The sequence below is a fragment of the Pleurodeles waltl genome, chromosome 7, assembly GCF_031143425.1.
Source record: "Pleurodeles waltl isolate 20211129_DDA chromosome 7, aPleWal1.hap1.20221129, whole genome shotgun sequence".
Lineage (NCBI taxonomy): Eukaryota > Metazoa > Chordata > Amphibia > Caudata > Salamandridae > Pleurodeles > Pleurodeles waltl.
Window position 1 is genome coordinate 976,491,489 of NC_090446.1, and position 27,846 is coordinate 976,519,334.

General features: G+C 43.3%; 1 protein-coding gene across 3 annotated transcripts in view; it reads right to left on the reverse strand.

Annotated features, from left to right (window-relative positions):
* Nucleotides 1-27,846, reverse strand: part of SLC38A10 (solute carrier family 38 member 10) — a 242,425-nt gene that overhangs the window by 37,742 nt on the left and 176,837 nt on the right. For all 3 annotated transcript variants that reach the window (XM_069199759.1, XM_069199762.1, XM_069199761.1), the window contains exons 12-13: nucleotides 3,823-3,996; nucleotides 2,186-2,668 (exon numbers count right to left, since the gene is read on the reverse strand). In XM_069199759.1, coding sequence (XP_069055860.1) covers nucleotides 2,186-2,668; nucleotides 3,823-3,996 — 657 coding nt within the window. The remainder of the gene's footprint in view (nucleotides 1-2,185; nucleotides 2,669-3,822; nucleotides 3,997-27,846) is intronic.

Sequence of the window (27,846 nt, forward strand, 5' to 3'; positions counted from 1 at the left end):
TAATGCATAGAAAGACCAAGACCAGCCAGAAGAGCAAAAAGCATCAGTAATGTGAATATGGTACCTCATTGCACTAAAAGACATTCTAACCATCTGGCCAACAACAGGCCCACCTACTATTCTATTACTTTCGAAGTTTTAGACCCTCTGACTCTTAGTTATGCGGGAGGAATAATTCCAATTTCCATTTTCTCATTTAGAGACTGATGCAGCTTACTGAAGATCAGACTTTCGTATCTCATATGTTTCCCCTTTTCCTGCTATTATGAGCTACCTCTCTTGAATGCTCGCCTTATATCTGCGAATGCAATGCATGGGCAAGAATCATTATCTGTACAATTATGTTCTTTCTTATGATGAGTGCTTTCATAGGAATTTCCCAATTTTAATGGACTACATCCAGTAATTTATCTACCTGGAGTCGTACTGTCCAAGTCCCTGATGATGCGTTTGTGTTTTTAGGCGTCTGCTTAGCTTTCTAATGCGAAGGACAGATATGGAATATGTCATAGAGGTGTTCAGATTTTTGTCTAGTACATCTGCACTTCTTACTGAAAATATCAGTTCCATGCTTTTTTTTGGCCGCACCATGCCAATTTTAATTTAGATTACATAAGCAGTGACTTGACTTCAGAGCCAGATGTTCACTGTGTAAATACTGTTTTTCTCTGTTGTGGATTTGTAAGTTAACACAATGTATTCTGTTTTATACACCTCGCAACAGTTTTAACAGTTACTGTGTTCAATAAAGGGAGTGGGATGCATTGTATTTAGAGTGGTAAAGTGCCATAATTCGGCTAGCGAGCACTTTTTGTATTCCCTTGCCATAGCCTGCTGGCAGGGGGTTTGTGAGAGGGAACAGCCGCCCTGTGCAGCATGAGAGAATGGGTGGTTGGCAGAGAGGGGACCTGGCAGGAGAGTAGTGGACAGAAAGGTCAGCAGTAACGGGTAGAAGATGTGTTGAGGTTCCCACACAAGAGATGTAGCAGGGATGATTTGCACACCCAACAAATGAGCAGGGAAGCAGTAAAGACTGCACTTTTATTTGCTATCAAGTATATGTATGTAACTAGCAGTTCTCCAGTATAACTAAGAAAACAGTCAAATGTTTTATCACTCAATGTTCTGAAATCGGTGCTATTTGAATTTCATCATACAGTAGAGCACTGTGGAATTCTTGCCATCAACACTGTGCATACAACCTGTTTCAATTAACGTTTTCACAAAGAATACATTATTTTATTGCTATTTATGAACTGTATTATCTTCAACTACGGGTATTCAATGTTTTCCAGCGTGAAAACATCAGGCACTTATTTGTCCAATTTCCTAGTTCTCTATTACGCACGTCGATATCTAACTTAACTCTTACAAATCCAGCCTTGCACACCAGTCCAGTGCTAACGTGGTATTTGACGGACTGTGCTCATTTCTGTATCAGTCTCACCCCTCCTAATAGAATTCTGTGCATACTCGTTCATTGACAAAATGACTTTCCTCTACTTCTGTGGTCATTTTTACAGTGTATGCTTTCTGAAAAAGCATTTTTTTCCCTCGTTACTTTTCACACATTCTTAAACAATAAAATACTACCTTCTTCTAATAGTTAAAGGTCTGCAGTACCTTGAAGGACTTCGGTAACCTGATTTCAGCTTCTTGTACTCTATTCAGACTCTCATTCATTTAAGTATCTCTGATCTATTCCGCCATCTTGGTAAAGGAGGTGCACCATGTAAGAATACTCTTAGATTAAACCAAGCTCTGCAGTGATCATAAGACCCCAAGTGTTGTCCTTCACTGACACCTGTCATATTCCTTTACCAAGAACCACATTTAGGGGGTTATTACAACTTTGGAGGAGGTGTTAATCCGTCCCAAAAGTGATGGTAAAGTGACGGATATACCACCAGCCGTATTACGAGTCCATTATATCCTATGGAACTCGTAATACGGCTGGTGGTATATCCGTCACCTTTGGCACGAATTAACACCTCCTCCAAAGTTGTAATAACCCCCATAGTGTCTTCCCTTCAAACATTATCTTGGCCTCTAACTGTCTGAAGTTATGCCTCTGCGGCATCTAATTTAACACTTGGCAGCTTTGTTTCTGGGGATATTCTCATTCATGAAGCCCCTTTAACAAATCCACACATGCTAACAAAAGGAAATAATGAGAGAAACTTACAGGTGTCTGACTCCTTCTCCTTATCTGGAAGTCCTTCTGGTTGGTGGAGATCAGCAACCCCAGCGTCACCTGCAGCTTGCTCCCTCTTTGGGTTGTCTCGCTCAGCTTGCTGTCCATCTGGGGGCTGCGCCTGAGGGTCTGGCTCTAGGTCTTTATATGCTGGCTTCGCCTCCTGCCTGGAGTCACCCTTGGGATTCTCTTCTTTAGGGAGATTTTGAGACAGATCTTTCTCGTGTTCAGCTTCTCTTGGATCCTTGACGTCAGGCTCCTTGTCTGGGACTTGCTGTTCCCTCTCTAGCTCAGGTGGGATCTGCTGTTCAGCAGCCGCTTTCCCCTCTACTTGTGCGTTCTGCACACCTTCACCTGGCTGGAGTTTCTTCTCTTCCTCGGACTCTTCTTTGTCCTGCCGCTCATCCACCAGCACCTCGTCATGCGGGATTGGTGGCTCGTGGCGGTGCGCTTTTTCAACAGGCTGAACAACACCTTAACCCAAACAAACAAATTGAGAAAAATGCTATTTAAATACGCCATTGGCACAATATCACCAATTCATGCACAAAACAACAGACTTAAGAGAACATTTCTTTCATCTTTTGTGTCACACCTGTCCTAAATTTAAAAGTGACGCAAGTTGAGAAACGTTGCCACTATTTAGTGGGCAGTAGGACAGACTCAAGCCACACACCAGTGGGTATGCTGTCTACACCAGTCCCAACCAACCACAACCAATATCATGTTTGGCACAGGGTCGATCAGATGCTGAAGACCGAAGGAATACGACACTGAAATTCTCACGAGATGTGGTGACCTTGGAGCGGAGACGTGAAACAATTAAGCCATACAAAAAGGTGCTGCATTGGTGCACAGTGTGTCACAAACCACAGAGGGTAACCCTGGAAAAACCCAAAGAGAGCTGGGTAAGACTTATTATAAAACTACATTGCCCACTCGGGAACCAAATTAAACAACATATACATCTCACATAGTTTGCATGCAGCATAGGTCCATACTTATTTGGAACACATCCGATATAGGCAATGTAGCATTGGTGCACAGCTCATCTTCACTAGTCTGTTCTAGTTAAAAATTACAGCTCCAGTCAGATTTACTTTTTGAAGAATGAATTGCTTGAGTTGGTCTACTTGACAATCATTTAAAAAATATGTTCCCATGTCGAGGGAGTTACAAAGGAAGGAATATCTATCCCTATTGGCGGCCTATTCCCCTTCCCTCCATCCTATTACCACTTCTTCACTTAAGTCTCCCAAAAAGGAACATATCGCTCGCACATGAAAATGACCTCATCTGTTGCTCAGCGCTGAAAGTTAAGTTGAAAGCTGCAGTAAAATCCTGCTGTGCAGTCGTCGATGATAATCTTGTGACACTCCTTCTCCAAACCATCCCTGGGATTGTTTCCTTACTTGTGAACTGGCCACCGGCAGTCCCATAAACCAACCACCAGCCCCTAAACCCTTGAAGGAATTCCTGTAAACTACATCCACCACTCCTCCTTGACTTGAATCTCTGATCCGAAAGCCATGACCGAACCAATAAAGACTCTGTATAACTCCTACCTGACAGACCCACTCGACAAAAGCACAGTGCAACTCCTACACCCCCCAGTCGTCACAGGGTACCTTGATTTGGTCGATCTAGCTGCACCTCCTCCTGTTTCTTTTCCCTCGGCTCTCCCTCCTGCGGCAACAGTTCAATGGGGACCTTTATCTGCGGCTGTTCCTCTTCCGCCTTCTCCATCTGCCCCTTCAGTTTATCACGCTCTTCTTCAGGTTCCAATATGGCTGGGTTCTGGACTGCAAGAAGAAGTTATATGCTGCGTTTAATTTGTTATTCCACTGTAAATTAGTGCCGTGAAATTAATCAAAGCCCCTTGTCCCCACTTCAAATGCGTGTAATCCCGTTATTGAGATAAAACATATCGGGTAACGAAAATCTACTAAATCATTTGTCATTTCATGGGACTTTCTACCTTTTGATGCATCTTAATACATGCAAAAACGCGCTTTTATCCGTCTGAGGGGCAATGCAAGAGCACACGACCATAAGGACCAACCAGCTGGGGGCAGTGTTTACCTACATTTGCGAGGCATGGCTTGGCACTCCATGTGCTGCAAACAACAGACCACAGGGTGGTGGAAAAAAGGGTGGGCTGAACCGTACAAGCAGCCAAAGTCTACTCTAGGTCAAAGTCTACGGTATGTATTTCTCAAAACTCAAGCTTGTACAAGTTAATCTGGCAGCTTTAGTGCTCGTTCTTCCACAATCACCAACTGAATCGCACGGTAAATAGAGTTACGCAGTACGGAGAGAAACATTGGGCAGTTTCTATTGAACAGCTAGGAAATTTAAACCAGTGGATTAACAAAGGCCCCCGCAGCGCAAGTGGGGGGGGGGGGGGGGGGTGGAGGTGAGCTCCAGGGGGCACCCTCAGCAAAATACTCTGGCCTGGGAGTTTGAGTGAGTCCACAGGGGACCCTCCATGTACTTTTCAAAGGGGAGGGGGTCTAGTTTTGTTACGCCAGTGGATCAGTTTGTGTGGTGAAGCCCCGGTTGTGGTTAGACAGTCTGCACAGTTTCTCAGCTCCTACTGTTAGACAGCACAGCTAGTAAAGCACGGCAACTGCTGTAAAACCTGCAGATGGGTACATGGGGCACCTGATGCAGTTTGACAGTTCGTATACTTATTATTATTATTATTAATAATAATAAAGTAAGGCAGTCAGAATATTTGGTATAGTTAGGCACTTGGCATAATTACATGCTTGGTATAGTTAGATAACTCCTAAAGCTGAATAGATCCACGAGCAGGGGCGGCTCCTCCGCTAGGGTGGAGGAGTGTGGCCACCCTGCCAGTAGTTGCAGCTGCAAAAGCTTTACAAGAAAAGGATAATACATTTTATTATCCTTTTCTTTTAAAGGTGCAGGGCCACGTGGGTGAAGAGCAGCGAGCTGCGCATGTATGTTTGGCGGGCCTTCTTGGGCCGGCTAAACACACATGCGCGGTAGGCTCTTTCAAGCCCAGCAACACAGTTCCCGGGCTTGAGAAAGCCTGCACAGGCTCCCAGTCTGCCGGGGCGCTCCCAGCCAATCCTGACCCTGCTTTGAGCAGTCAGGATTGGCTGCAGGGCAGGCTGTGAGCCTGCGCCTGCAGCAGCGAGAAGGGACAGAGGAGCGGCGCGCGGCGGAGGAGGTAAGTGCTTTTCTTTTTTTTCAATTTAATTTTTAATATACATCCCCCCCGCCCCCAGGCGCGCACCACCCCTTCTCGTTGTCACCAGCCATGACTGTCCACAAGGTAGGTTACGTTTAAGTTGCACCCTCACAACCTAGGGATTCCGTCAGGTATGATGTGCGGCAAAGGAAGGTCTAACCCCATAGAAAACCCTCTGTCATGAAGCCCCCTCTTCAGAAGAGTGATGCCCCACCAAAGGCACAACCAAACAAATCATGTGCACAAGCTACGGTTACAGCTACACTGCTATCCAATGGTGACAAAGGCAGCAAACACGCGAAACTGGTTAGTTGGGAAGATGACCCGCAAAAGTTGGAATACAATTGTTTCTCCATCTGAATGATTCATTACCGAGAGTAGGAGAAATTTACATGGGAACAAGGGGCACTGGGCAATAGGGTTCTTGACCTAATCATCATGATCCGTTTGTGGCTTTGGGGGAGAGGTGTCAAATTATGAAAAACTGTTGACTCGTAAGAAGTTGTCTGAATACGTATGGGCACAAGTAAGGACAATTCAGGATTTGTGAAAAGTGATGCAGGAAGGGTTAGGAAAAAAGGGAAGATAACATAAAATCTAATGCACAAATATGTACACAAGACGGTCGATTAGTGGAAAATTAATATCAGTTACTAGTTAGTAATAGGTCCTATGGGACTGAAAATATCAGGGAATGCAGCAGAGCTGAGATCCAAGGTGGTGAATGTGAAGAATGCGGGTGACATTTGCTTGCTGCCTAACAGTAACCTTGCATATAATGCAGCCCTCTATTAAGGACTCTGAGGTTTATGAGACCCTGGCAGGAGAGTTCTTCTGGTCTTTTGCTCTTGATATCTGTTTCGTTAAATGCCCAATTAAAGGTAGGCCCACCACAGTGCCCTGGTATACATAAGGTGGAGATACGGCTTGCAGAGAACCTCACAATGTGTTTGCACAAAGGCTACTGAAGATCAGTATCTGCTACCAAGAAAGTCCCTACTATTGTGGATCAGGAGCATTTAATTATGAATACGTAGAAGTCTATGTTACCAAGGAGAAGGCTTCCTAACAGGAGATTTTATGTTAATTTAGAGACATTTATCTTGGCCCCGCGACAAATGTTTTTTTAAAGATGATGAAATTTAGGATGCTTCTTCTTATTCATGCAAAGCATCTTATTGTATGTCGTTAGAGGGTTGCAAAAGATTGTTATGCGAGTTCTAGCTGGTGACAGGCATGGTATATGCTTTGAAAGTGAATGTAAGGAACCTAAACTATGTTGTGGGGGGTAGTTAATGCACCCTGCAAAAGCCTGGAGGACGTATAACTAAGCAGGAAGGCTTGCAAAAACCTGGTGCCAAGGAACAAAGAGGCCATTGTAACATAACATACATTTGTAAAGTGCAAATTCAACATCTTGGTCATGAATAACAGGCTTCTTTGAGACATCTCTTTAGATAATCTTTCACTTGCTATTCAATAGTGCTATTCGTCCATAGTGGTGTGATATTGGCTAGCTATTCCATTCAGCGCTTATGACCATTGACGAGTATCCCCTGGAAGAGAAGGATACATTGCTTACATGTAATCCTAGTTCTCTTCCAGGGGAACACTCATTAAAGTCATAGGCAACCCTCCCCCTCCTCCTCCCAGGACGAATACTTAAGACAGGAGCTGTTATATGGTTTATCCTCTGAATGCTCATGTCACCGCAAAAAGACCTGACATGACGGGACATGACGGGATTCAGAAGGTCCCGGAGGCTAACAATGCCTTTGTATTCCCTTGCAGTTTTCTCTTCAATAAAGGCCGTGTTTTCATTTTCTGCTCTCTCTTTTCTGATTTACAGAAATGCTTGAGTCTGATGAGAGATTTATTAAAGGAAAATAATATAAATCAGGCATTTTTACCCGCTAATACAAGCTGCATACATATATGTAAATATGTGTGTGTGTGTATATATATGTTCGATGGCATGTGTAGCTGCAGATACACATGCTGTGCACAGTCCGCCGTCTGGTGTTGGGCTCGGAGTGTTACAAGTTGTTTTTCTTCGAAGAAGTCTTTTCGAGTCACGAGACCGAGGGACTCCTCCCCTTTCGGTTCCATTGCGCATGGGCGTCGACTCCATCATAGATTGTTTTTTTTCCGCCATCGGGTTCGGACGTGTTCCTTTTCGCTCCGTGTTTCGGGTCGGAAAGTTAGTTAGAATCTCAGGAAAAAACGTCAGTATTGTTGCGTTCGGTATCGGGTTAGTTAGAACAAATCGACACCGAATTTTGAAGAGCTCCGGTGGCCCTTCGGGGTAATTTCGATCCCCCGTCGGGGCCTGGTCGGCCCGACCGCATGCGACTTCAACACTGATGGAACTGACCCCGTTCCGATTCTGTCCAAAATGCCATAACAAATATCTGTATACGGATCAGCATTTGGTCTGTAACTTGTGCTTATCCCCCGAGCACAAGGAGGATACGTGTGAGGCCTGTTGAGCGTTTCGGTCCTGGAAGACGCTGAGAGACCGAAGAGCCAGAAGACTACAAATTACATCCACGCCCACAGGTCCACATCGGTTCGAGGAGGAAGAAGAAGAAACTTTCTCCATCCACGAGTCGGATTCCGAAGAACTCGACGCCGAAGAAACGTCAACCGTGAGTAAGACGTTGAAAATTAGGACTCACGAAAAGTCCACAAAAGCCCAGGGGACGCCACCGCCGACAGGCCATGGCTTAACCCAAAAACAAGGTGACCGAGCCAAGGCACCGAAAACGGGCATGCTGGTGTCGAAGTCATCCGACTCCGGTCGTGATACCGCCACACAGCAACCTCGGAGCCGAGACAGCGGCTCCGAGAAACCTCGGCACAAAAACGGCGCCGAAAAGGTTCGGCACAGAGACACCGAGCCGAAGCAAAAGAAAATTTCTTCGGAGCCAAAAAGAACTTCTGAAAAGATTTCGGTTCCAAAACACCCAGCCTCGGAGCCGAAAAGTGGTTCCTATACAGAGGAACAAGGGCTAACCACCCAATTACATAGCTTTGGGGAGGACCTTCAAACTGTGGAACATGACCACACACAGAGAAGGCTTCATATCCATGAAGATACAGGGAAGATAACCACTCTTCCCCCAATCAAGATCAAAAGGAAACTTACCTTTCAACAAGGGGACAAGCAACCACAGGCAAAGGTGGCAAAGAGAACAACCCCACCACCTTCTCCACCACCATCAACACATGCATCACCAGCAACCACTCCACCACTAATGCACTCACCAGCTCATACAATGAGTCAGGATGACCCCGATGCATGGGATCTCTACGACGCTCCAGTGTCTGACAACAGCCCAGACTCTTATCCCACAAAGCCTTCGCCACCTGAGGACAGTACATCTTATACACAGGTGGTCGCAAGAGCAGCCGAGTTTCACAATGTATCATTACATTCGGAACCAATTGAGGATGACTTTATCTTTAATACCCTATCCGCAACCCATAGCCAGTACCAAGGTCTTCCCATGCTCCCAGGAATGCTAAGACATTCGAAACAAATATTTCAGGATCCTGTTAAAGGCAGGGCCATAACTCCAAGGGTGGAGAAAAAATACAAGCCACCACCCACGGATCCTATATATATTACAACCCAACTGACACCGGACTCAGTAGTTGTGGGGGCAGCTCGTAAGAGAGCCAACTCTCATACCTCAGGCGACGCACCACCTCCGGACAAAGAGAGCCGCAAGTTTGATGCTGCAGGTAAAAGGGTTGCAGCACAAGCAGCAAATCAGTGGCGTATTGCCAACTCTCAGGCACTTTTGGCAAGATACGACAGGGCTCATTGGGATGAAATGCAACATTTCATCGAACACTTACTCAAGGAGTTCCAAAAAGGAGCGCAACAAGTGGTGGAAGAGGGGCAAAGTATCTCCAACAATCAGATACGGTCTTCCATGGATGCAGCAGACACAGCTGCAAGGACAATAAACACCGCAGTTACAATAAGAAGGCACGCATGGCTACGCACTTCTGGGTTCAAACCGGAAATCCAACAAGCTGTGCTCAATATGCCGTTTAATGAACAGCAATTGTTTGGGCCGGAGGTAGACACTGCCATTGAGAAACTCAAAAAGGACACCGATACAGCCAAAGCCATGGGCGCACTCTACTCCCCGCAGAGCAGAGGCACATTTAGGAAAACACCTTTTAGGGGAGGGTTTCGAGGTCAACCCACAGAAGCCACAACCTCTCAAACAAGACCTACCTACCAGGGGCAATATCAGAGGGGAGGTTTTCGCGGACAATTTAGAAGGGGCCAATTCCCAAAAAATAGAGGGAAATTTCAAGGCGCCAAAACCCCTCAAACTAAACAGTGACTCACAAGTCACACACCCCCATCACATAACACCTGTGGGGGGAAGACTAAGCCAGTTTTACAAACTTTGGGAGGAAATAACAACAGATACTTGGGTACTAGCAATTATCCAGCATGGTTATTGCATAGAATTTCACCAATTCCCTCCAAACGTCCCACCGAAAACACACAAGATGTCAAAACAACATATAGATCTTCTAGGACTAGAAGTTCAAGCACTGCTACAAAAGGACGCAATAGAACTAGTACCACTTCAACAAAAGAACACAGGAGTTTACTCACTGTACTTTCTAATACCCAAAAAGGACAAAACTCTGAGACCAATACTAGATCTCAGAACACTAAATACCTACATAAAATCAGACCACTTTCACATGGTCACGCTACAAGACGTAATCCCACTGCTCAAACAGCAAGACTACATGACAACATTAGATCTAAAGGATGCATATTTTCATATACCAATACATCCTTCACACAGGAAATACCTAAGGTTTGTATTTCAAGGAATACATTACCAATTCAAAGTGTTACCATTCGGAATAACAACTGCGCCAAGAGTTTTTACAAAATGCCTGGCAGTAGTAGCTGCGCATATCAGAAGGCAGCAAATACATGTGTTCCCGTACTTAGACGACTGGCTAATCAAAACCAACACGCTAAAACAGTGTTCACAGCACACAAAATATGTCATACAAACCCTTCACAGGCTAGGTTTCTCCATCAACTACGCAAAGTCACACCTTCTGCCGTGTCAAACGCAGCAATACGTAGGAGCGACAATCAACACAGCAAAAGGGATTGCCACTCCAAGTCCACAACGGGTTCAAACATTTCACAAAGTAATACAAGCCATGTATCCAACACAAAAGATACAAGTCAGAATGGTAATGAAACTACTAGGCATGATGTCTTCATGCATAGCCATTGTCCCAAACGCAAGGTTACACATGCGGCCCTTACAACAGTGCCTAGCATCACAATGGTCACAAGCACAGGGTCAACTTCTAGATCTGGTGTTGATAGACCGCCAAACATACATCTCGCTTCTATGGTGGAACAGTACAAATTTAAACCAAGGGCGGCCTTTCCAAGACCAAGTGCCACAATACGTCATAACAACAGATGCTTCCATGACAGGGTGGGGAGCACACCTCAATCAACACAGCATCCAAGGACAATGGGACATACATCAGAGACAGTTTCACATAAATCACTTGGAAATGTTAGCAGTATTTCTAGCGCTGAAATCATTTCAACCCATAATAACCCAGAAATACATTCTTGTCAAAACAGACAACATGACAACAATGTATTATCTAAACAAACAAGGAGGGACACACTCGACACAGTTGTGCCTCCTAACACAGAAAATATGGCATTGGGCGATTCACAACCACATTCGCCTAATAGCACAATTTATTCCAGGGATTCAGAACCAGTTGGCAGACAATCTCTCTCGAGATCACCAACAAACCCACGAATGGGAAATTCACCCCCAAATAATAAACAATTACTTTCAGATTTGGGGGACACCTCAAATAGATCTATTTGCAACAAAGGAAAACTCAAAATGCCAAAACTTCGCATCCAGGTACCCACAAGATCAATCCCAAGGGAATGCTCTATGGATGAACTGGTCAGGGATCTTTGCATATGCTTTTCCCCCTCTCCCTCTCCTTCCATATGTAGTAAACAGGTTGAGTCAAAACAAACTCAAACTCATACTAATAGCACCAACATGGGCAAGGCAACCTTGGTACACGACACTACTAGACCTGTCAGTAGTACCTCATGTCAAACTACCCAACAAACCAGATCTGTTGACGCAACACAAACAACAGATCAGACATCCAAATCCAGCATCCTTGAATCTAGCAATTTGGCTCCTGAAATCCTAGAATTCAGACACTTGCACCTCACACAAGAATGTATGGAGGTCATAAAACAAGCTAGAAAACCTACCACTAGACACTGCTATGCAAACAAGTGGAAAAGATTCGTGTATTACGGCCAGAATAATCAAATTCGGCCATTACACGCATCTTCAAAAGATATAGTAGGATATTTACTACATTTGCAAAAATCAAATCTAGCCTTCTCTTCCATAAAGATACATCTCACAGCAATATCAGCTTACCTGCAAATTACTCATTCAACTTCACTATTTAAAATACCAGTCATTAAAGCGTTTATGGAAGGCTTAAAAAGGATCATACCACCAAGAACACCACCTGTTCCTTCATGGAACCTCAACATTGTCTTAACAAGACTCATGGGTCCACCTTTCGAGCCCATGCATTCCTGTGAAATGCAATACTTAACGTGGAAAGTTGCATTTTTGATTGCCATCACATCTCTAAGAAGAGTGAGCGAGATTCAGGCATTTACCATACAAGAACCATTTATTCAGATACATAAAAATAAAGTGGTTCTAAGAACAAATCCTAGATTTTTACCAAAAGTTGTCTCACCGTTCCACTTAAATCAAACGGTAGAATTACCAGTGTTCTTCCCACAACCAGATTCTGTATCTGAAAGAGCACTACATACATTAGACATCAAGAGAGCACTAATGTACTACATTGAGAGAACAAAACTAATTAGAAAAACAAAACAACTATTTATTGCCTTTCAAAAACCTCATACAGGAAATCCAATTTCAAAACAAGGCATTGCCAGGTGGATAGTTAAGTGTATTCAAACCTGCTATCTTAAAGCAAAGAGAGAGCTGCCTATTACACCAAAGGCACACTCAACCAGAAAGAAAGGGGCTACCATGGCCTTTCTAGGAAATATTCCAATGAACGAAATATGTAAGGCAGCAACATGGTCTACGCCTCATACATTTACCAAGCACTACTGTGTAGATGTGTTAACTGCACAACAAGCCACAGTAGGTCAGGCTGTACTAAGAACATTATTTCAAACTACTTCAACTCCTACAGGCTGAACCACCGCTTTTGGGGAGATAACTGCTTACTAGTCTATGCACAGCATGTGTATCTGCAGCTACACATGCCATCGAACGGAAAATGTCACTTACCCAGTGTACATCTGTTCGTGGCATGAGTCGCTGCAGATTCACATGCGCCCACCCGCCTCCCCGGGAGCCTGTAGCCGTTTAGAAGTAGATCTTCAACAATTGTACATTTGTAAATATATTACTTTAACCTTTATTATGTACATACGTATTCATTCCATTGCATGGGCACTATGACTAACATACACAACTCCTACCTCACCCTCTGCGGGGAAAACAATCTAAGATGGAGTCGACGCCCATGCGCAATGGAACCGAAAGGGGAGGAGTACCTCGGTCTCCTGACTCGAAAAGACTTCTTCTAAGAAAAACAACTTGTAACACTCCGAGCCCAACACCAGACGGCGGACTGTGCACAGCATGTGAATCTGCAGCGACTCATGCCACGAACAGATGCACACTGGGTAAGTGACATTTTCCATATATATATATATATACTGCACACATTTTTAATGCTACACATATTTATATTTATGATGTGCTTCGGGGTCCCCGCATGTGGACAGGAATATTTCCTGCTTATGATTATTGATGAGAATCCCATGGAATAGAACAGATGTTTATTGTTAAGAAACTGAATGGTTCTCATTATATCTCCCTTGGAAGGATGAAAGGCTTGAGTAGAATTGCCAGGTTGTGACCCAGTGATCATGAAGGCACACACAAATTGGTGGAGTGAGTGCATTAGTTCTCTGAGACACTAGTCCCACCTCCATAATGGAGGCCAATTGGGTAACCCTTAGGAGACAGTATCTAAGGAGTCCGAGGATCCTGTTATGACTTGTTAGTATCCATATCTGAAAATCAGGGATGCATCAATTTTTCTGAGCTTTATAACTCAAACGAGGTGAAAAATAAGTGAAGCCACAAGGTGTCAAGAGCAATCATCAGATGAAATCATTATATCATATGTGCAGGAAGATTTTAATGGTAAGGGTTGGTCCGGCTAACCAAGTCCTATGGGTGAAATTATTGATCAATTACGAGGAGGGGCAGTTTGTTTGCTATCTTCATAGCCTTGAATTCTGCCTGATGGCATCAGACATATTGTATGAGTCAGTTTAATAATGACATATTCCATTGTGTATTTTTCGAATTTTACACGGGCAACTAACGTGGCATGGTCAGAAGAAAAATAACAACAAAAAAACTTTCCTACAGGTCAGTGAGTGGAGCAGGGCTGCATGCTGGGACCGAAACATTTCAGTTTGCTCGTTAATGATTCAATGGAGCAACGTAGCAGCATGAAGCTCCCCTTTAACCTCAAGAGGTGACTCCATTCAACCCTTATTTGTAGATAATGGTGTAGGTCTTCAAGGAACCAAAATGGGACTGCAAAACATTCTAGACACATTTTACTTGGCGTGCCAAAGGATATCTATGATGGTGGACGTAAACAAGTGAAATATGGTGGGTTTTTTGGCTGTTTTTTTATCGATTTCAATTAACTGCAGAACTCAAGAAGAACCAGAAAACAATCAAACAAGCACAACTCGGCAGTGCGTTCTAGACCGTGTTAGACAATCTCAATATTATTAGCAAATGAGTGGTTGCATAATGAGAGTCCACCGCAGCATGGCTCCGGCCCATATTCGGCATCTCCTAAGTTCGACATCCAGTGCCAATGCAGCCATATATGAATATTGTTCTGTGCCCTCCGCTCCCACAAGTCTGGTTTGCCACAGAGCCCCTAATATCATGCTTTAAGATGATGGCTATTTAATGCAATGAACAAGACGAGCCGCCAGGTAATTTTTAATTTGAAAGAGTTTAGGCTTTTGATTCAATGGGTGGCTGAAAGATTTATCTCAGCAAGCCCAATGTGATACACGTTCACACAGGAGTTCCTTCAAAACTTGTAGTAAATACTCGGTTGGAAGGGTCATGATTCTGAGATAGGATGCAAGTAGTCAATTGCACCTTGTGGAGCAAAGGTATGGCCACACAAACAAGTTTGAAGTTTTCGCTATTAGGGAGTGTAAATTCTTGAAACCTTTGGCCTTCCCGGCCAGCATATCTTTACAGCCTTTTTATGGTAAAATGGAATTCAAGGTGTTACTATGAACTATCAGTGAAACCCTTATTATTATTTTTGGTAAAGCCATGATCTAACCTAAATCGTCCTATTTGAAAAGAATCAATACAATAAGAAAAAGGCCTTCCATTATCATATTTATTTTTAGATCCACCAAGCTCTACATACTGATCTTAGTGTAGAAATCAACTGGAAAGAATAATATGCAGGTAAGAACACTTGACACTGCTACTTCTACTTTCTTGTGTACAGAATGCTTTCTATCGTAGCTGTGCTTAAGCACATAGGCACTGCATTGGGCAGATGGTCCAAATACATAAGGTTGGAGGGCCAAACTGTTAACAGAGAGTGTGCAAAGGGACACCACCACAGCTGTTTTGTAAATCTACTACCTCAGCATGGATGTGTGAAATAGCCTGCTTTAGGATATGCCTCACTGTTAATCAGGTACTCTGCGCTGCAAAGGGATTAAAGTGTATGAATAAAGTGATAATAACCTCTTGTTTAGGTTTCTTATGATTTATAGCAACAGGAACTGTACTGTGACAGGTGCAAATTGTAAATCAGTTTTACAATATAGATAATATTTTTAGAGTTTTACTTTTTTTCTATTCTAGTGATGGATTTCATATATGCATGTAAAATGGATATATATTTCTCTGAATTATGGCAAGCCCAACATAGATATATAAAAATGAAGAGCTCAACCTATTTCCAGTAGCTGTAATCTTTTAAATAGTCAAGAAAATTATCCTTAGACTTGGAAACTAAATATAAATGCAAACCTCCTGCCTTTGTTAATAAATAAGATAAATATTACTTATTGTGCCGTTTTGTAGAGCTCCATGTGTCACCTTGCAGTTCCTTTAGAGTGCTACAAAGATGTAGCAGATAGAGATAGCCTACATCGGTACTGGTACCCAAAGCATGATATGCCACACTGCAGTTTCCTAAATAAAGGAAGTTCAGTTGAAGGCAATAACGTTTCTGTTCTTTTGTTAAGACACTTAATAGCATATCCAACTTAATCGTGTAATTCTTTTCATTCTTGAATTGAGCCTGTAATGCTGGAAATCTATCACATTTCAAAAAATCACAAGGTCATCCAAGGACTTTTCAGAAAGAATTACCACATTAGTTTTTTTTTTATGTGTTTGTTTAACAATGTCAACCCCTTAAATAGCCAAACCTAAGGAAAAAGTACCAAGATAATGTTGCCTTTTAGCTCTCATGATCAAACAGGTTACATCAATGAATGCTGAAATTATCAATAGTGGTGCAGAAAGCTAAGATACCGTTCTATATTTGCATTTTATAGACAATAAAAGGCATCTTAACCCGCCTCATGCAGGAACTCATCGAGGGCTTCCCTTGTAAAATATTTTTATGTTTTTGGAAGTGTAGTGACACGCCAGTACCATTAGAATAAATGTATTACTGTGATATTGCAACAAATGGACTTTAGGGCATGAGTAGCTGATAGTAGGTTTGTGAACAAAGTGCTTACGTTGCTGTAGATGCATGACAAACCTTTCAACCGATATAATGGACATAGTACTGCTTGCACTTGTGTGGAAAGGTATTTTTGCTGGCTGAGTTCCCCATTTTCACCATTCTCAATGTTTACAAGTTTACCTATTGGAAATGAACAGTTCTGCTCTGAAAAGGAACTCCTTTCCACTGCAAACCGAGATAGCTTTCACTGAATCAAAACCAGCCAAGCTGGGAAATACATATAGATTTTGTTTTCCTATGGAGTTGTCGTTTGCAGAGATTTTCTATGCACAAAGAAAAATGAATGCAGAATTTTTTTCTCAGCATGTTTACTTTTTCCAGAGCTCTTCTACTCACAATGGCCTTGCACCGGAGATGAACACCGCTTTATGTGAAACACAGTATGTGAAAAAAATGTATAAGCTTTAAATAAAGATAGATGGAGTATTAAATGTCAGCAAGCTGTGAGTGGCCAGAGCCTTACGTGGTTGCTGCTCTCCACCCTGTAGCCAAGTCCCATCCTTGAGATGATATGACCAACAGGCTCATGTGCAAGGACGATTATATCCTCCTCCTCATCTCAAAAAGAAAACGTACAGGCTACATTATAAAAGAGGAGTTTCTTGCTATAAAAAGACCCAGCAATTCCTCTTCATCTACACTTGGCCAATCACAACTTTAATTTTTTTTTTTTTTAAAGTTAATACATCTATGGTTCCAATTAGATATTTCCACTCACTCTATAGTCCCCTGTTCCTTGAGGCATGTTTATTTCTGTGGTATTTGTCTTTTGGTTTATAGTCCTATTCATAGCAATGTATGGCATCAGAGCACTTTACATCACACACACACACACACACACACACGCATGCACACGCACGCACACACACACACACACACACACACACAGATACAATGACTCATACATGTGTAAATCAGTTTATAGGAAATGTTACATAAGACAATCAGGACTACAAGCTGTACGAGTCACACATGTCATCTCTTGTAGCAGGCAGTGTGTTTTAAGGGTGTTTGGTTTGGAGAAGTACAAACTCGGGATTTACAACGTAACTTAGTGGGTGGGGTTGGAATTATTAACAAGAATGTATTTCTACCCAAACAATCCCTTTTTAGCATCATTAGTATAAGGAAAGATTGGGGAAAACATAACTCTAACCAATAACATGCAGTCTGCATACAGCTCTTTGATGACAGTACATAGGTCACTGTGCTACATTAGGATTGTAACTTATGAACTACAAGTAGCAAAAGGACCTCTATGCCAAAAGCAGTAACACACTGAGTAATTTGCATAAAATTCAGTTCTCTGCTATGCATGGTACATGTTCTTTGCAGCAGGCATATTAGCCTTCCGTGCTACTTTATTACGAGTCAAAGCTGTCGCTAGACAAACCTTTAGTCTCACTCAAGCTGGAACATTAACCACCAGAGTGATGTTGACATTTTTATTTTTGCCTGAAAACAACTGGACACACGAGGGAACTTTGCAGCAGGTGCTTTTAAACCCATAAATTATTTCTAAACACAAACCCCTATCTCCTGAGCACAGAGGCAGGTGTGGTTTCACCAGTCATAATCCCATCCCTGGTAAATGCATTGTGATGTCATGTTCTTTAAAGCTGTGCATCTTCAACTTGCTCTTAAAATCGCTTTCTGAAAGGAATGGTTTCATCTTCTTTTCAGTAGAGAAGGCTATTTCCAGGCCATCTCTTCTATATTGGTATGTTCCTTGACAATGAGGTTAATGCCCAGGGTGAATTTAAGTGACATTGCATTGGGTGAAAGTTGAGTTTTGAAACGGTTTGGGCTGGTTGATTGTTATTCTTGGCAAGTAGGAATTCTATCTTGGTGGGGTTGAGCTTCAGTTAAGTGCTCGACACTTAGGCCTGGTGAGGCTCAGACAATGTTTGAGGTAGTGAATGTTTTGGAGTGGAAGAGACTTTCAAGTAGAGTTATGCATCCTCTACATATTGGTGAATGTTGATGCTGTTATTTGTGAGTAGAGACGCGAGGGGCTCCATGCAGAGGTTAGAAATTATGGTGAGAGGATGAAACCCTGGGGTCCTCTGCATGTTATTGGAGTCTTCTGGAACCTCGAGGGTCCTCTGGGAGCAAACTGTTGTTGGTTGGATAGTTGTAATGGGCACAAGTGAATGATGTTGCAGTGATTCACATTTGAAGATTCAAGGTTTTGAGTCACCTCCTGTACTCCCATGAACATGTATGCAAGTGAGGTGGATGTGTTATGGAAAGTGTGATGCAGATCATAGGTTTGCCTCTTACACATTTTTTTTACTGTGAAGGAAGGCAAAGGAAGCTGGTTTAGCAAAATGGTACATGTTCCTCCTCCATCTCCACAGAGCGCAGCTTTAGGAGAACCAAATGGGGACAGTAACATAAGGTGATGAACTTTGAAGATGGGTATCTCCTAGGGCCGGGACTAAGATCGTGCATCAGAGAAGTAAATGTGTGAGTGAAGGAGAGATTGGCTTTTAGGCTGATGCCGTAAAGACCACATATGCATTCATATAAACTATTTTGTTTATATAGTTCTTAGGAAGTTCCAGAAATGTGGAATGTTTACATTAGGCTTCCTAGGTAGGGACAGCTGAAAGAGCGGTGCTTTCTTTCCTTATATCCTGACCTGAACTCAGGAAAACAGTGAAAAACAATGCATGCCTTAACTCCACTTGCATTCACAGTGTCTGCTTGCCACAACAATGGGAATACGTGATCACAGTACTGGAGAGTGATTTAGCATTAACAATAGCAGTACTGGCAATTCATGTAGTAAATAGTACTGTCTGAAGTGTGCATTTTAAAAAGATGAATGAAAGCCTGAATCATTCCTGCTGGTCTTTGTGCGAGTCACCTGCAAGTTGCACATAGCTGTCCGTAGTGAGAACTGAACTCACTAAACTATAAAGAAATGTTACAGGGTGATTCCATGTCAACAAGGATGCTGTGCACTTACGGTCTGATTTTTTTTCACAACCCAACACAGGAAAACAATGATTTTTAAAAGAGAAACTTGGGCCTGGAGTATATTGGTGTTTGTGACATGGAATCATCTGCTATCCTTCGATATACAGTAAGGCTAGTGACTCAGTCATACTTGCTAAAGTCTGTTATATTATTGAGCCGGTCTCGGTGAAACCCCTTGGACCCTGAGTGCTGCATTAGTGATACAGAGCATCAGACAGTGGAAGTATGTACTAGGAAGATTAATTTAAGGTGGTCGTCAAAGCCTGGTTATGTACAACTCTAGATTTTATAGAACGAGATCCATCTTCTCGCCTGCAATTACAGTACATTCCAAGTGTCTGAAAAGAACCCGCTTGCCAACATTTGCTTTTATGGAAAAGTTGAAACTTTCACTCTGCTCTTGGAGTGCTCCTGTATGGGCATGGTATTCCCTTTTATTCTTTGTCGGAATTGCGATGCTAGAAATAAAACTACTTTAGGTAAAGTGTAGACAAAGGCAATTAATTAGCAGGGAGGGTTCGAAGAAGAAATTAATATATCAAAACTTTACTGTAAAGATACGATTTGTCTGGACTTGTTTATGTACATACCAAGACATCTGTTGCAAACTTTGCCGGAAGTGGGTCTTTGCACTGCAGTATACAACTACAGTTGTTGCTCTATGTCAGGAACAAAACACATCCATAGTCTGACGTTTTGTTCTTTACTAAACCTTCTTCACTGACTCCACTCTTCAGTTACCAATGGCGTGCTTACCTTAAAATCCCATTGCTATTGTTAAAATAATGTCTTGGCTCAGCCATCAAATAATATCATTCCAATCTGCACAGACCTCATCTCTTACTTTGCATACAATTAATTTGCACGTTTCTAATCTTAATTGTAAATGGTGTCTTCATGCTCACCACACATCCCTATAGAGTCATTTTGCTCAACCACCTAGTAGACTTTGGGATGGGTGGGGTATTGTGGGCGGAAGACAAAGCCCATCATGTTTTTTCTAGAGTTGGTGGTTGTGTGTTGGATTAGGGATGTCATTACACTGAGATCTCAGACTCCTGTGCCCCAGTACCACTCCTATTACTAGAGTGTCCATTGCCTCATGTACAGCACTAGCTCGTCTAGGGCAACTATCTGGCACAATTATGCACAAGAAGTGCTTGCAAGATGTTCTACAGCAGACACTCATTGCAGTTGACTTTATAGTGAAACTGCTGGTATTCATGTTATTTCTCCTGCTCCCCCCACCTCTCTCTCATTCCATGGCTACTGTGCTATCCACACTTTCCCCTGCAGCCTCATCAATCAGAGCATATAAGCCGACGCACTCGAGCATACTGTCTGCATCAATACCTTCACCCCTACTGTTTGCGTGACTCTGTCCCTGACCTTTAAAGGGCAGCTGCATGTGAGATGTCCTTTATACTTCTTGTGCCCATCTTCTAAAACATCAACCACTTCTACAGCGCAAGTCTCAAATTCAATTGTCTCTCTGTGCTTTTATTGAAGAGGTTACAATATCCCACTTGAGTTTATCCATCTCAGGCACATGAAAGGGTGATTCTGCTCCACCAAAACCCATTGACCAGGAGATTATGTACACATCCCAGCACAGGCCCGGTTCCAGGGGTAGGCCTGGGCCTCTAAATATAGTCATGTGGCCCTCCTAAAGCCCATTCAATAGTAGAAAGCAATATTTCGTTATTTTACTTGATGAAAATATCACACACTTTCAAAGCACAATTGTGTAACACCAATGCCCTGGGCTACTTTAAGTGCCTGTGATCAGAAGTGAGATCACGGGGGATGGTTGCTTTTGCTGTGCACGTGTAAACAGAAGGGGGTACCTGAGACACCCTAACTATATCCCATCACACAGTAATTACGAAATTAAAACAGTGCTAGAAACCGTGGGGAGGATGTAATTTCAAGAAAAGTTAGTGAAATGGCAAACAATCAGAAAATATATATTAGTAGTGATTTATATTATTTCTAATAAATGAAACTAAATTATGTGGCAAGTAAAGGTAAATTACTGTGCAATGTGGCACATTTTGTGATAAATGTATTACTTCTCTATTTTGACATTTGTATTCATTAACATTGGCTTGTCAAACGTAAAACCTTGTTAGTACCAGTTAAAAAAAAATACAGCAATGTGCAACTGAAAGGTGACCAGAGGCCCTTTGTGAAGGGCCTTCCACTGCGCAGTAACAAGGGTTGCGGCGCTTTTAGTAAAGTTTTATCCATTTGAGCTAGAATTATTTTTTTGTTCAAATCAGCAAATTATGCAGCAGGTGTTGGATTACGTGACAAATGTGGCAAATCCATAACTATGTGAAATACACACTGACATTGGAAAAGTTTAGATTCTTAAGTCAAAAGGCTTGTGAAATGTCACTGATCCAACACAGATCCAGCAGGAAGAAGCAGTGCCAGTGCCTGTTACACAAAGAAAAGCAGCAACAGTTCCACGGGAGCACTGGTTCCACCTCCTCCCAGCCTCCCGAGGTGCTCGCAGCAGACTGAGTTTGCTAATATAAGTAGATGGTAGTTAAAGAACAGACATCCCACTTTTGGGAACCGGGGACAGTAAATGTATTCTCACTCAACAAATTCTCTCACTTTGTCACATGAATAGACTGAAATGGGTTATAGTCAGGGCCATTGGAATTATAGGATTCTACAGCTGAACCCTGGTACCTAGAGTTACGGATTTGCCACATTTGACACATAAGCCATCATGTGCTGTATAGTTTGCAGCTATTAAGAAAAATCCTTCTTTAACGGATCAAAAGTTATTAAAAACACTGATGTGTTGCTGCACAGTGAAAGGTGCTTCGCAAAGATTTACTCATTACCTTTCAGGTGCTTATTGCTGTAACTGCATCTTAAATGGTAGTAATGAGGTCAAATCTTTTTCCAGACAGTGTTAACATGTGTAACAAATGACAAAATAATAAAGGAATACTACTTTACGCTGCATTATGTGTTTTTTCCTGTTGCATAATTCCAGTGGCTCTGACTGTAGTGCTGCTGTTACTCCTTGGGACCCAAACTGGTCTGAGAGGGAAGGGCGAGGAGGAGAGTGCGCAGGTGAAGCAGAGGTCCAGGGGGGCAATAGGAGGCGGTAAATGCAGGAGGGAGGATAGTGAGAAAAAAGGAGGATGGTGAAGGGTGAGGTGGAAATGGATGATGTATAGTGAGTGTACGATGACACAGTGAAACAACGGCGAGGGGAGAGAGAAAGCAGGATAAGGTGGAAAGAGCGGGGGGGGGTGGGGTGCTGAGAGAATGAGAGTACAATGGATAAAGAAGGGCACAGCTTAAGAACAGCTGTACATATTGGAGAGCGAGCAGGGTAATGTAAAGAGACAAGAGAATGAGGTTAAAGGAAGTAGAGGGTGAGGTGAGCGGGACAGCCTGTGAGGTGGAGATAAAGGAGCGTGAATTGGGAGAGTTAGGAGGGGGAGACAGAGAGAAGGGAGGGGGAGGTGCATTAACCACTAAGAGTTATCTTGGCACACTTATTGTGGCCTGAAAACTATTTGGTTTACAAGGAACTCTGCAGTGCTTTTAAAACTCCTGCGCTGCTGCAAGACCGGCCAACAGTAACAAAAGCTCCCCCATCCCTTCCAGCCGCCCGGGGAGACGCCCGATGCCCGGTACGGCCGGTCCATGCTTGTGAAAGGGGATGGATACATGTAAAATGGGAAATAATTCAACCTTATGTGCGGATACTTAATTACCAACATTTAGGTATACTTGTTCTGAATCTAAGAAACAAGCCTTTACATCTTGATGTACATTTTCGGACATTATATCCCAAAAAGGGTTTTAATTTCTGTTCCACTGTATGCAATTTAGCTCAGCATGATTCGAAAAGTTTTATTTGTTTGCCCAGGACCAGTGAATTTGAAATGTCGTATTGGATGCAGGGTGTTTACTGCTACTAACAAATCAAACCCTCAACAAGCTTTGAGTTTTTTTAAAGTAATCCTAAAACAATATCAGGTATAAAGTGGACATACAATGTTTTTTTTTATTTATAAGTTTTGTACTACTGTATTGATATTTTAACTGTGTTCTATGATGGCCCGGTATGTTGAAGTTCACCTTATTGTGACTTATCAAACCAAATAAACTTGATTAAAATGGATCGCATTCTAATATAGTCTACAACATGGAGAAGGGAATATGAGACTCGGACAAAAAAGTATTTGATCCACAAGAGCTGGCCGTTCAGGCCTGCACAATTACATAAGCAGAAGAAATAAATGCCTTGTCAAATCACAGTGAATTATGCAAACATTATACAACTACATTCAAGCAGAAGCAGAGAGTCTCCGATCTTGTAATCTGTCCCTAGAGATCCGACGACACTTCCAGGTGTCTTGGAAATGGCCTAATTAGCTTTCTCCAAATAACTGCATTTAGAAACACGCATCACAGGGAGACTGTGCCACTATTTATGCGACAGAGAGACAGCCTGCGCCTTCAGCACACACATTTACATATCCACAGACACACTGAAAAGCACACCGATCCACTGAATTCGGATGTAGGCACTCAAAGAATAACCGTAATACACAAAGAGAAGCACGTCTAGCTAAAACAATAGAGGAGGTGAACACTGACACATTAAACACCCAACCTAGATCTCAATTGGTCTCAGATACTCAAGTTAAGTGGCAGAGCTGGCGACAGCGTCCAGGGAGAGCATTATGGCATAATCAGCTAACTTAATGGATGCACAAGTATAATGGGACCAGGTATGGTTCCAAACGTATGCCCATGATACACCCAGATTTCCATCCGTCTGGATAGCACGATAGAGAAGCACTGCACACTGACGAGTGTCTAAATCAAATCAACCTCTGAATGAATGAGTTCCCTCTGTTTGAATAGGGCACATTTTGCAGTCTACATTTAAGAGGGACAGGACTTGAATTGTTCCCTTTCAACTAGTTCACTGAGCTAGATACCACACCCCTCACAACACCACAGAATAGACCAGAAACCTGGAGCTCTTTTTCGACTGTGACCACAACTTTATTCCTCATTTCTCTAGAAAAGCTTTCCAACTCCTGCAAAAGTACCATAGAATAGAACTAACTTCACCTCTACTTAAAGCACAGATGGATTCCTGCAAAGGAGCCCCCACAGGCCTCTCCAAAATCCTGACTGCTAGGCTGCGAAGAGTGTAACACCAGTAAGACAGAATCATCGCACACACTAAAATTATAGGTGGAATCATTTTGCTCAGGAGGCCTTGTGGCATAGCCACAACATTCAGAGCACCATTATATGTACAGCATTCATAGAACCCTATGGACACATTATTACTGTCAGAGTACCTTACAGGTAGCCACTAAACTTAGAGCACTCTATAGTAAGACTAGATTCACTGCATCATATGGATCCACTACTACAGGCACAGCAACACTACAGATACCCTGTTACACTACAGCACACTCTGTGGGTAAATACCACTATACTCAGAGCACTTTATGACTGAACACAGAGACACAAACACTGATAGGTGAACCACTTCACTCATACCACCCTACCCTACCTATCACTACTCTTAAAGCACTGCACATGCAAACCACTACATTCCTCTAGGTGCACACCTACACTCCGAGCACCCTATGGGTGCACAACTACATTAGCATATACGAAATAGCTGTAAAATATTCAGGTATTTTCGCATGAAGTTAAGATAAGACCATTTCAGTACACCACGGAGGAGCCACCTTACACCAAACAAAAGGTAGTCTGCACCTCCTAAAAGTACTAGACATTTTTCTCACCATCAAGATTAAAATATGAATTCATGACAATGACCAACAAGTGATGTCTGGTCGGCTTTGTTGGATCAGATGTTTTTCCATTATCCCTGAATGTGAGGGTGTTTATTTAATATGTTCTTCGGGGCAATTGTTTCTCCACACAACTAAAGTAATACACAGACAGTGCTTCATTTGAACCAGAGGTTGCAGGTGTGGCCGACTGGCACTCTTTATTGGGGGGACTGAACTTATTTTTCCTTCATCAGATGCTGTCTCAGAATTAGAAAGAGAAGGGCAGAAACGGAGGAAAGAAAGCTGAAGAGAAAAACAGTGCCGAAGGGAAATAAGAGGGGTGAAAAAGAACCTGCAATCAATCAATCAATGTATTTGTAGCGCGCGCTACCCATCCATAAGGGTCACAAGGCGCTGAGAGGAGGGGGGGGGGGGTGCTGCTACTGCTCGAATAGACAGGTTTTGAGGTGCTTCCTGAAAGTCAGCAGGTCTTCGGTCTGTCGTGGGAGCAAAGGAAGGGTGTTCCAGGTCTTGGCAGCGAGGTGGGAGAAGGATCTGCCTCCGGTGGTCGCTCTTCGGATGCAGGGGACGGTGATGGACGCGAGGTCGGCTGAGCGGAGTTGGCAGGGCGGGGTGTAGAAGGTGAGTCGTCTGTTGAGGTAGGCTGAACCGATGTTGTGGAGCGCTTTGTGTGCGTGGGTGAGAAGCTTGAATGTTATCCTTTTGCTGAGGGGGAGCCAGTGTAGGTCTCTCAGATGGGGAGTGATGTGGCTGTGGCGGGGGTGTCGAGGATCAGGCATGCAGAGGTGTTTTGTATGTGTTGCAGTCGTTTGAGTTTGGACGGGGCTCCTGCATAGAAGGCGTTTCCGTAGTCAAGTTTGCTGCTGACGAGGGCCTGGGTGACTGTTCTTCTTGTATCTGTGGGGATCCATCTGTAGATCTTGCGGAGCATGCGGAGGGTGTTGAAGCAGGATGAGGAGACGGCGCTGACTTGCTTGGTCATGGAGAGTGTTGAGTCACGGATGACGCCCAGGTTGCGTGCGTGGTAGGTGGGGGTCAGGGCTGCTCCCAGAGCGGTCGGCCACCAGGAGTCGTCCCAGGCTGAGGGGTTGGCGCCGAGGATGAGGACCTCAGTCTTATCTGAGTTCAACTTCAGTTTGCTGTTCCTCATCCATTCACCTAAGGTCAGCCAATGAGGGAAGGCAGCAGTCCCAACCCTCCTGGGACCTGGAGGCTGAAGGTAAGTGTGTGTGTGTGTGTATGTGTTTATGTTTTAAATTGAATGTTTGGTGCGCGCGTGCATGTTTGAGTGTTATGAGTGTTGTTAATGGATGCGCGTGCGTGTGTGAAAGAATGAATGGGTGTGATCTTGTAAAATGAATGTTTGGTGCATGCGTGCATGTTTGAATGGTATGAATGTGCGTGCGTGAAAGAATGAGTGTGTGATGTTTTAAAATGAATGTTTGGTGCGTGCATGCATGTTTGAATGGTATAAGTGTTGTTAATGGATGTGCGTGCGTGCGTGTCTGTGTGAAAGAATGAGTGTGTGTGTGTGTCTGTGTGTGAAAGAATGAGTGTGTGTGTGTGTGTGTCTGTGTGTGTGTGTCTGTGTCTGTGTCTGTGTGTCTGTGTCTGTGTCTGTGTGTGTGTGTGTGTGTCTGTGTCTGTGTGTGTGTGTGTGTGTGTGGCCCGCCCGCCCCCCCTCCCTCCTAATGCTGCCAGCCGCCACTGCTCGGAGTTGTTAAGTGGCCCAGAGAAGAGCCACAGGCCGAGCGATCCAGATACTGCTGCACACAGTAGGAGATGCAAGCTTACAAGAAACCTAGTGGTGCAGGCTGCAAGATGGGCTGGGACAGCCCAGGAAAGATTCAGTGGATGGATACCCACCAGCACCATGAAATGTAAAACTTCCGCATCCCGATCCTGCATTTCGTTCAGTAAAAGAGGCTTTAGAAGAGATGGTGGTGTGCCTGCCAAATTGTGTCAAGATGAAGTGCCATCATTCTCATGAGTTTGAAACAATACTCTTTATTAGCGCAGCACTCTTTCAGGGTAAGCCGTCACTACCGCAAGGTATACAGGGAGTGCAGAATTATTAGGCAAATGAGTATTTTGACCACATCATCCTCTTTATGCATGTTGTCTTACTCCAAGCTGTATAGGCTCGAAAGCCTACTACCAATTAAGCATATTAGGTGATGTGCATCTCTGTAATGAGAAGGGGTGTGGTCTAATGACATCACCACCCTATATCAGGTGTGCATAATTATTAGGCAACTTCCTTTCCTTTGGCAAAATGGGTCAAAAGAAGGACTTGACAGGCTCAGAAAAGTCAAAAATAGTGAGATATCTTGCAGAGGGATGCAGCACTCTTAAAATTGCAAAGCTTCTGAAGCGTGATCATCGAACAATCAAGCGTTTCATTCAAAATAGTCAACAGGGTCGCAAGAAGCGTGTGGAAAAACCAAGGCGCAAAATAACTGCCCATGAACTGAGAAAAGTCAAGCGTGCAGCTGCCACGATGCCACTTGCCACCAGTTTGGCCATATTTCAGAGCTGCAACATCACTGGAGTGCCCAAAAGCACAAGGTGTGCAATACTCAGAGACATGGCCAAGGTAAGAAAGGCTGAAAGATGACCACCACTGAACAAGACACACAAGCTGAAACGTCAAGACTGGGCCAAGA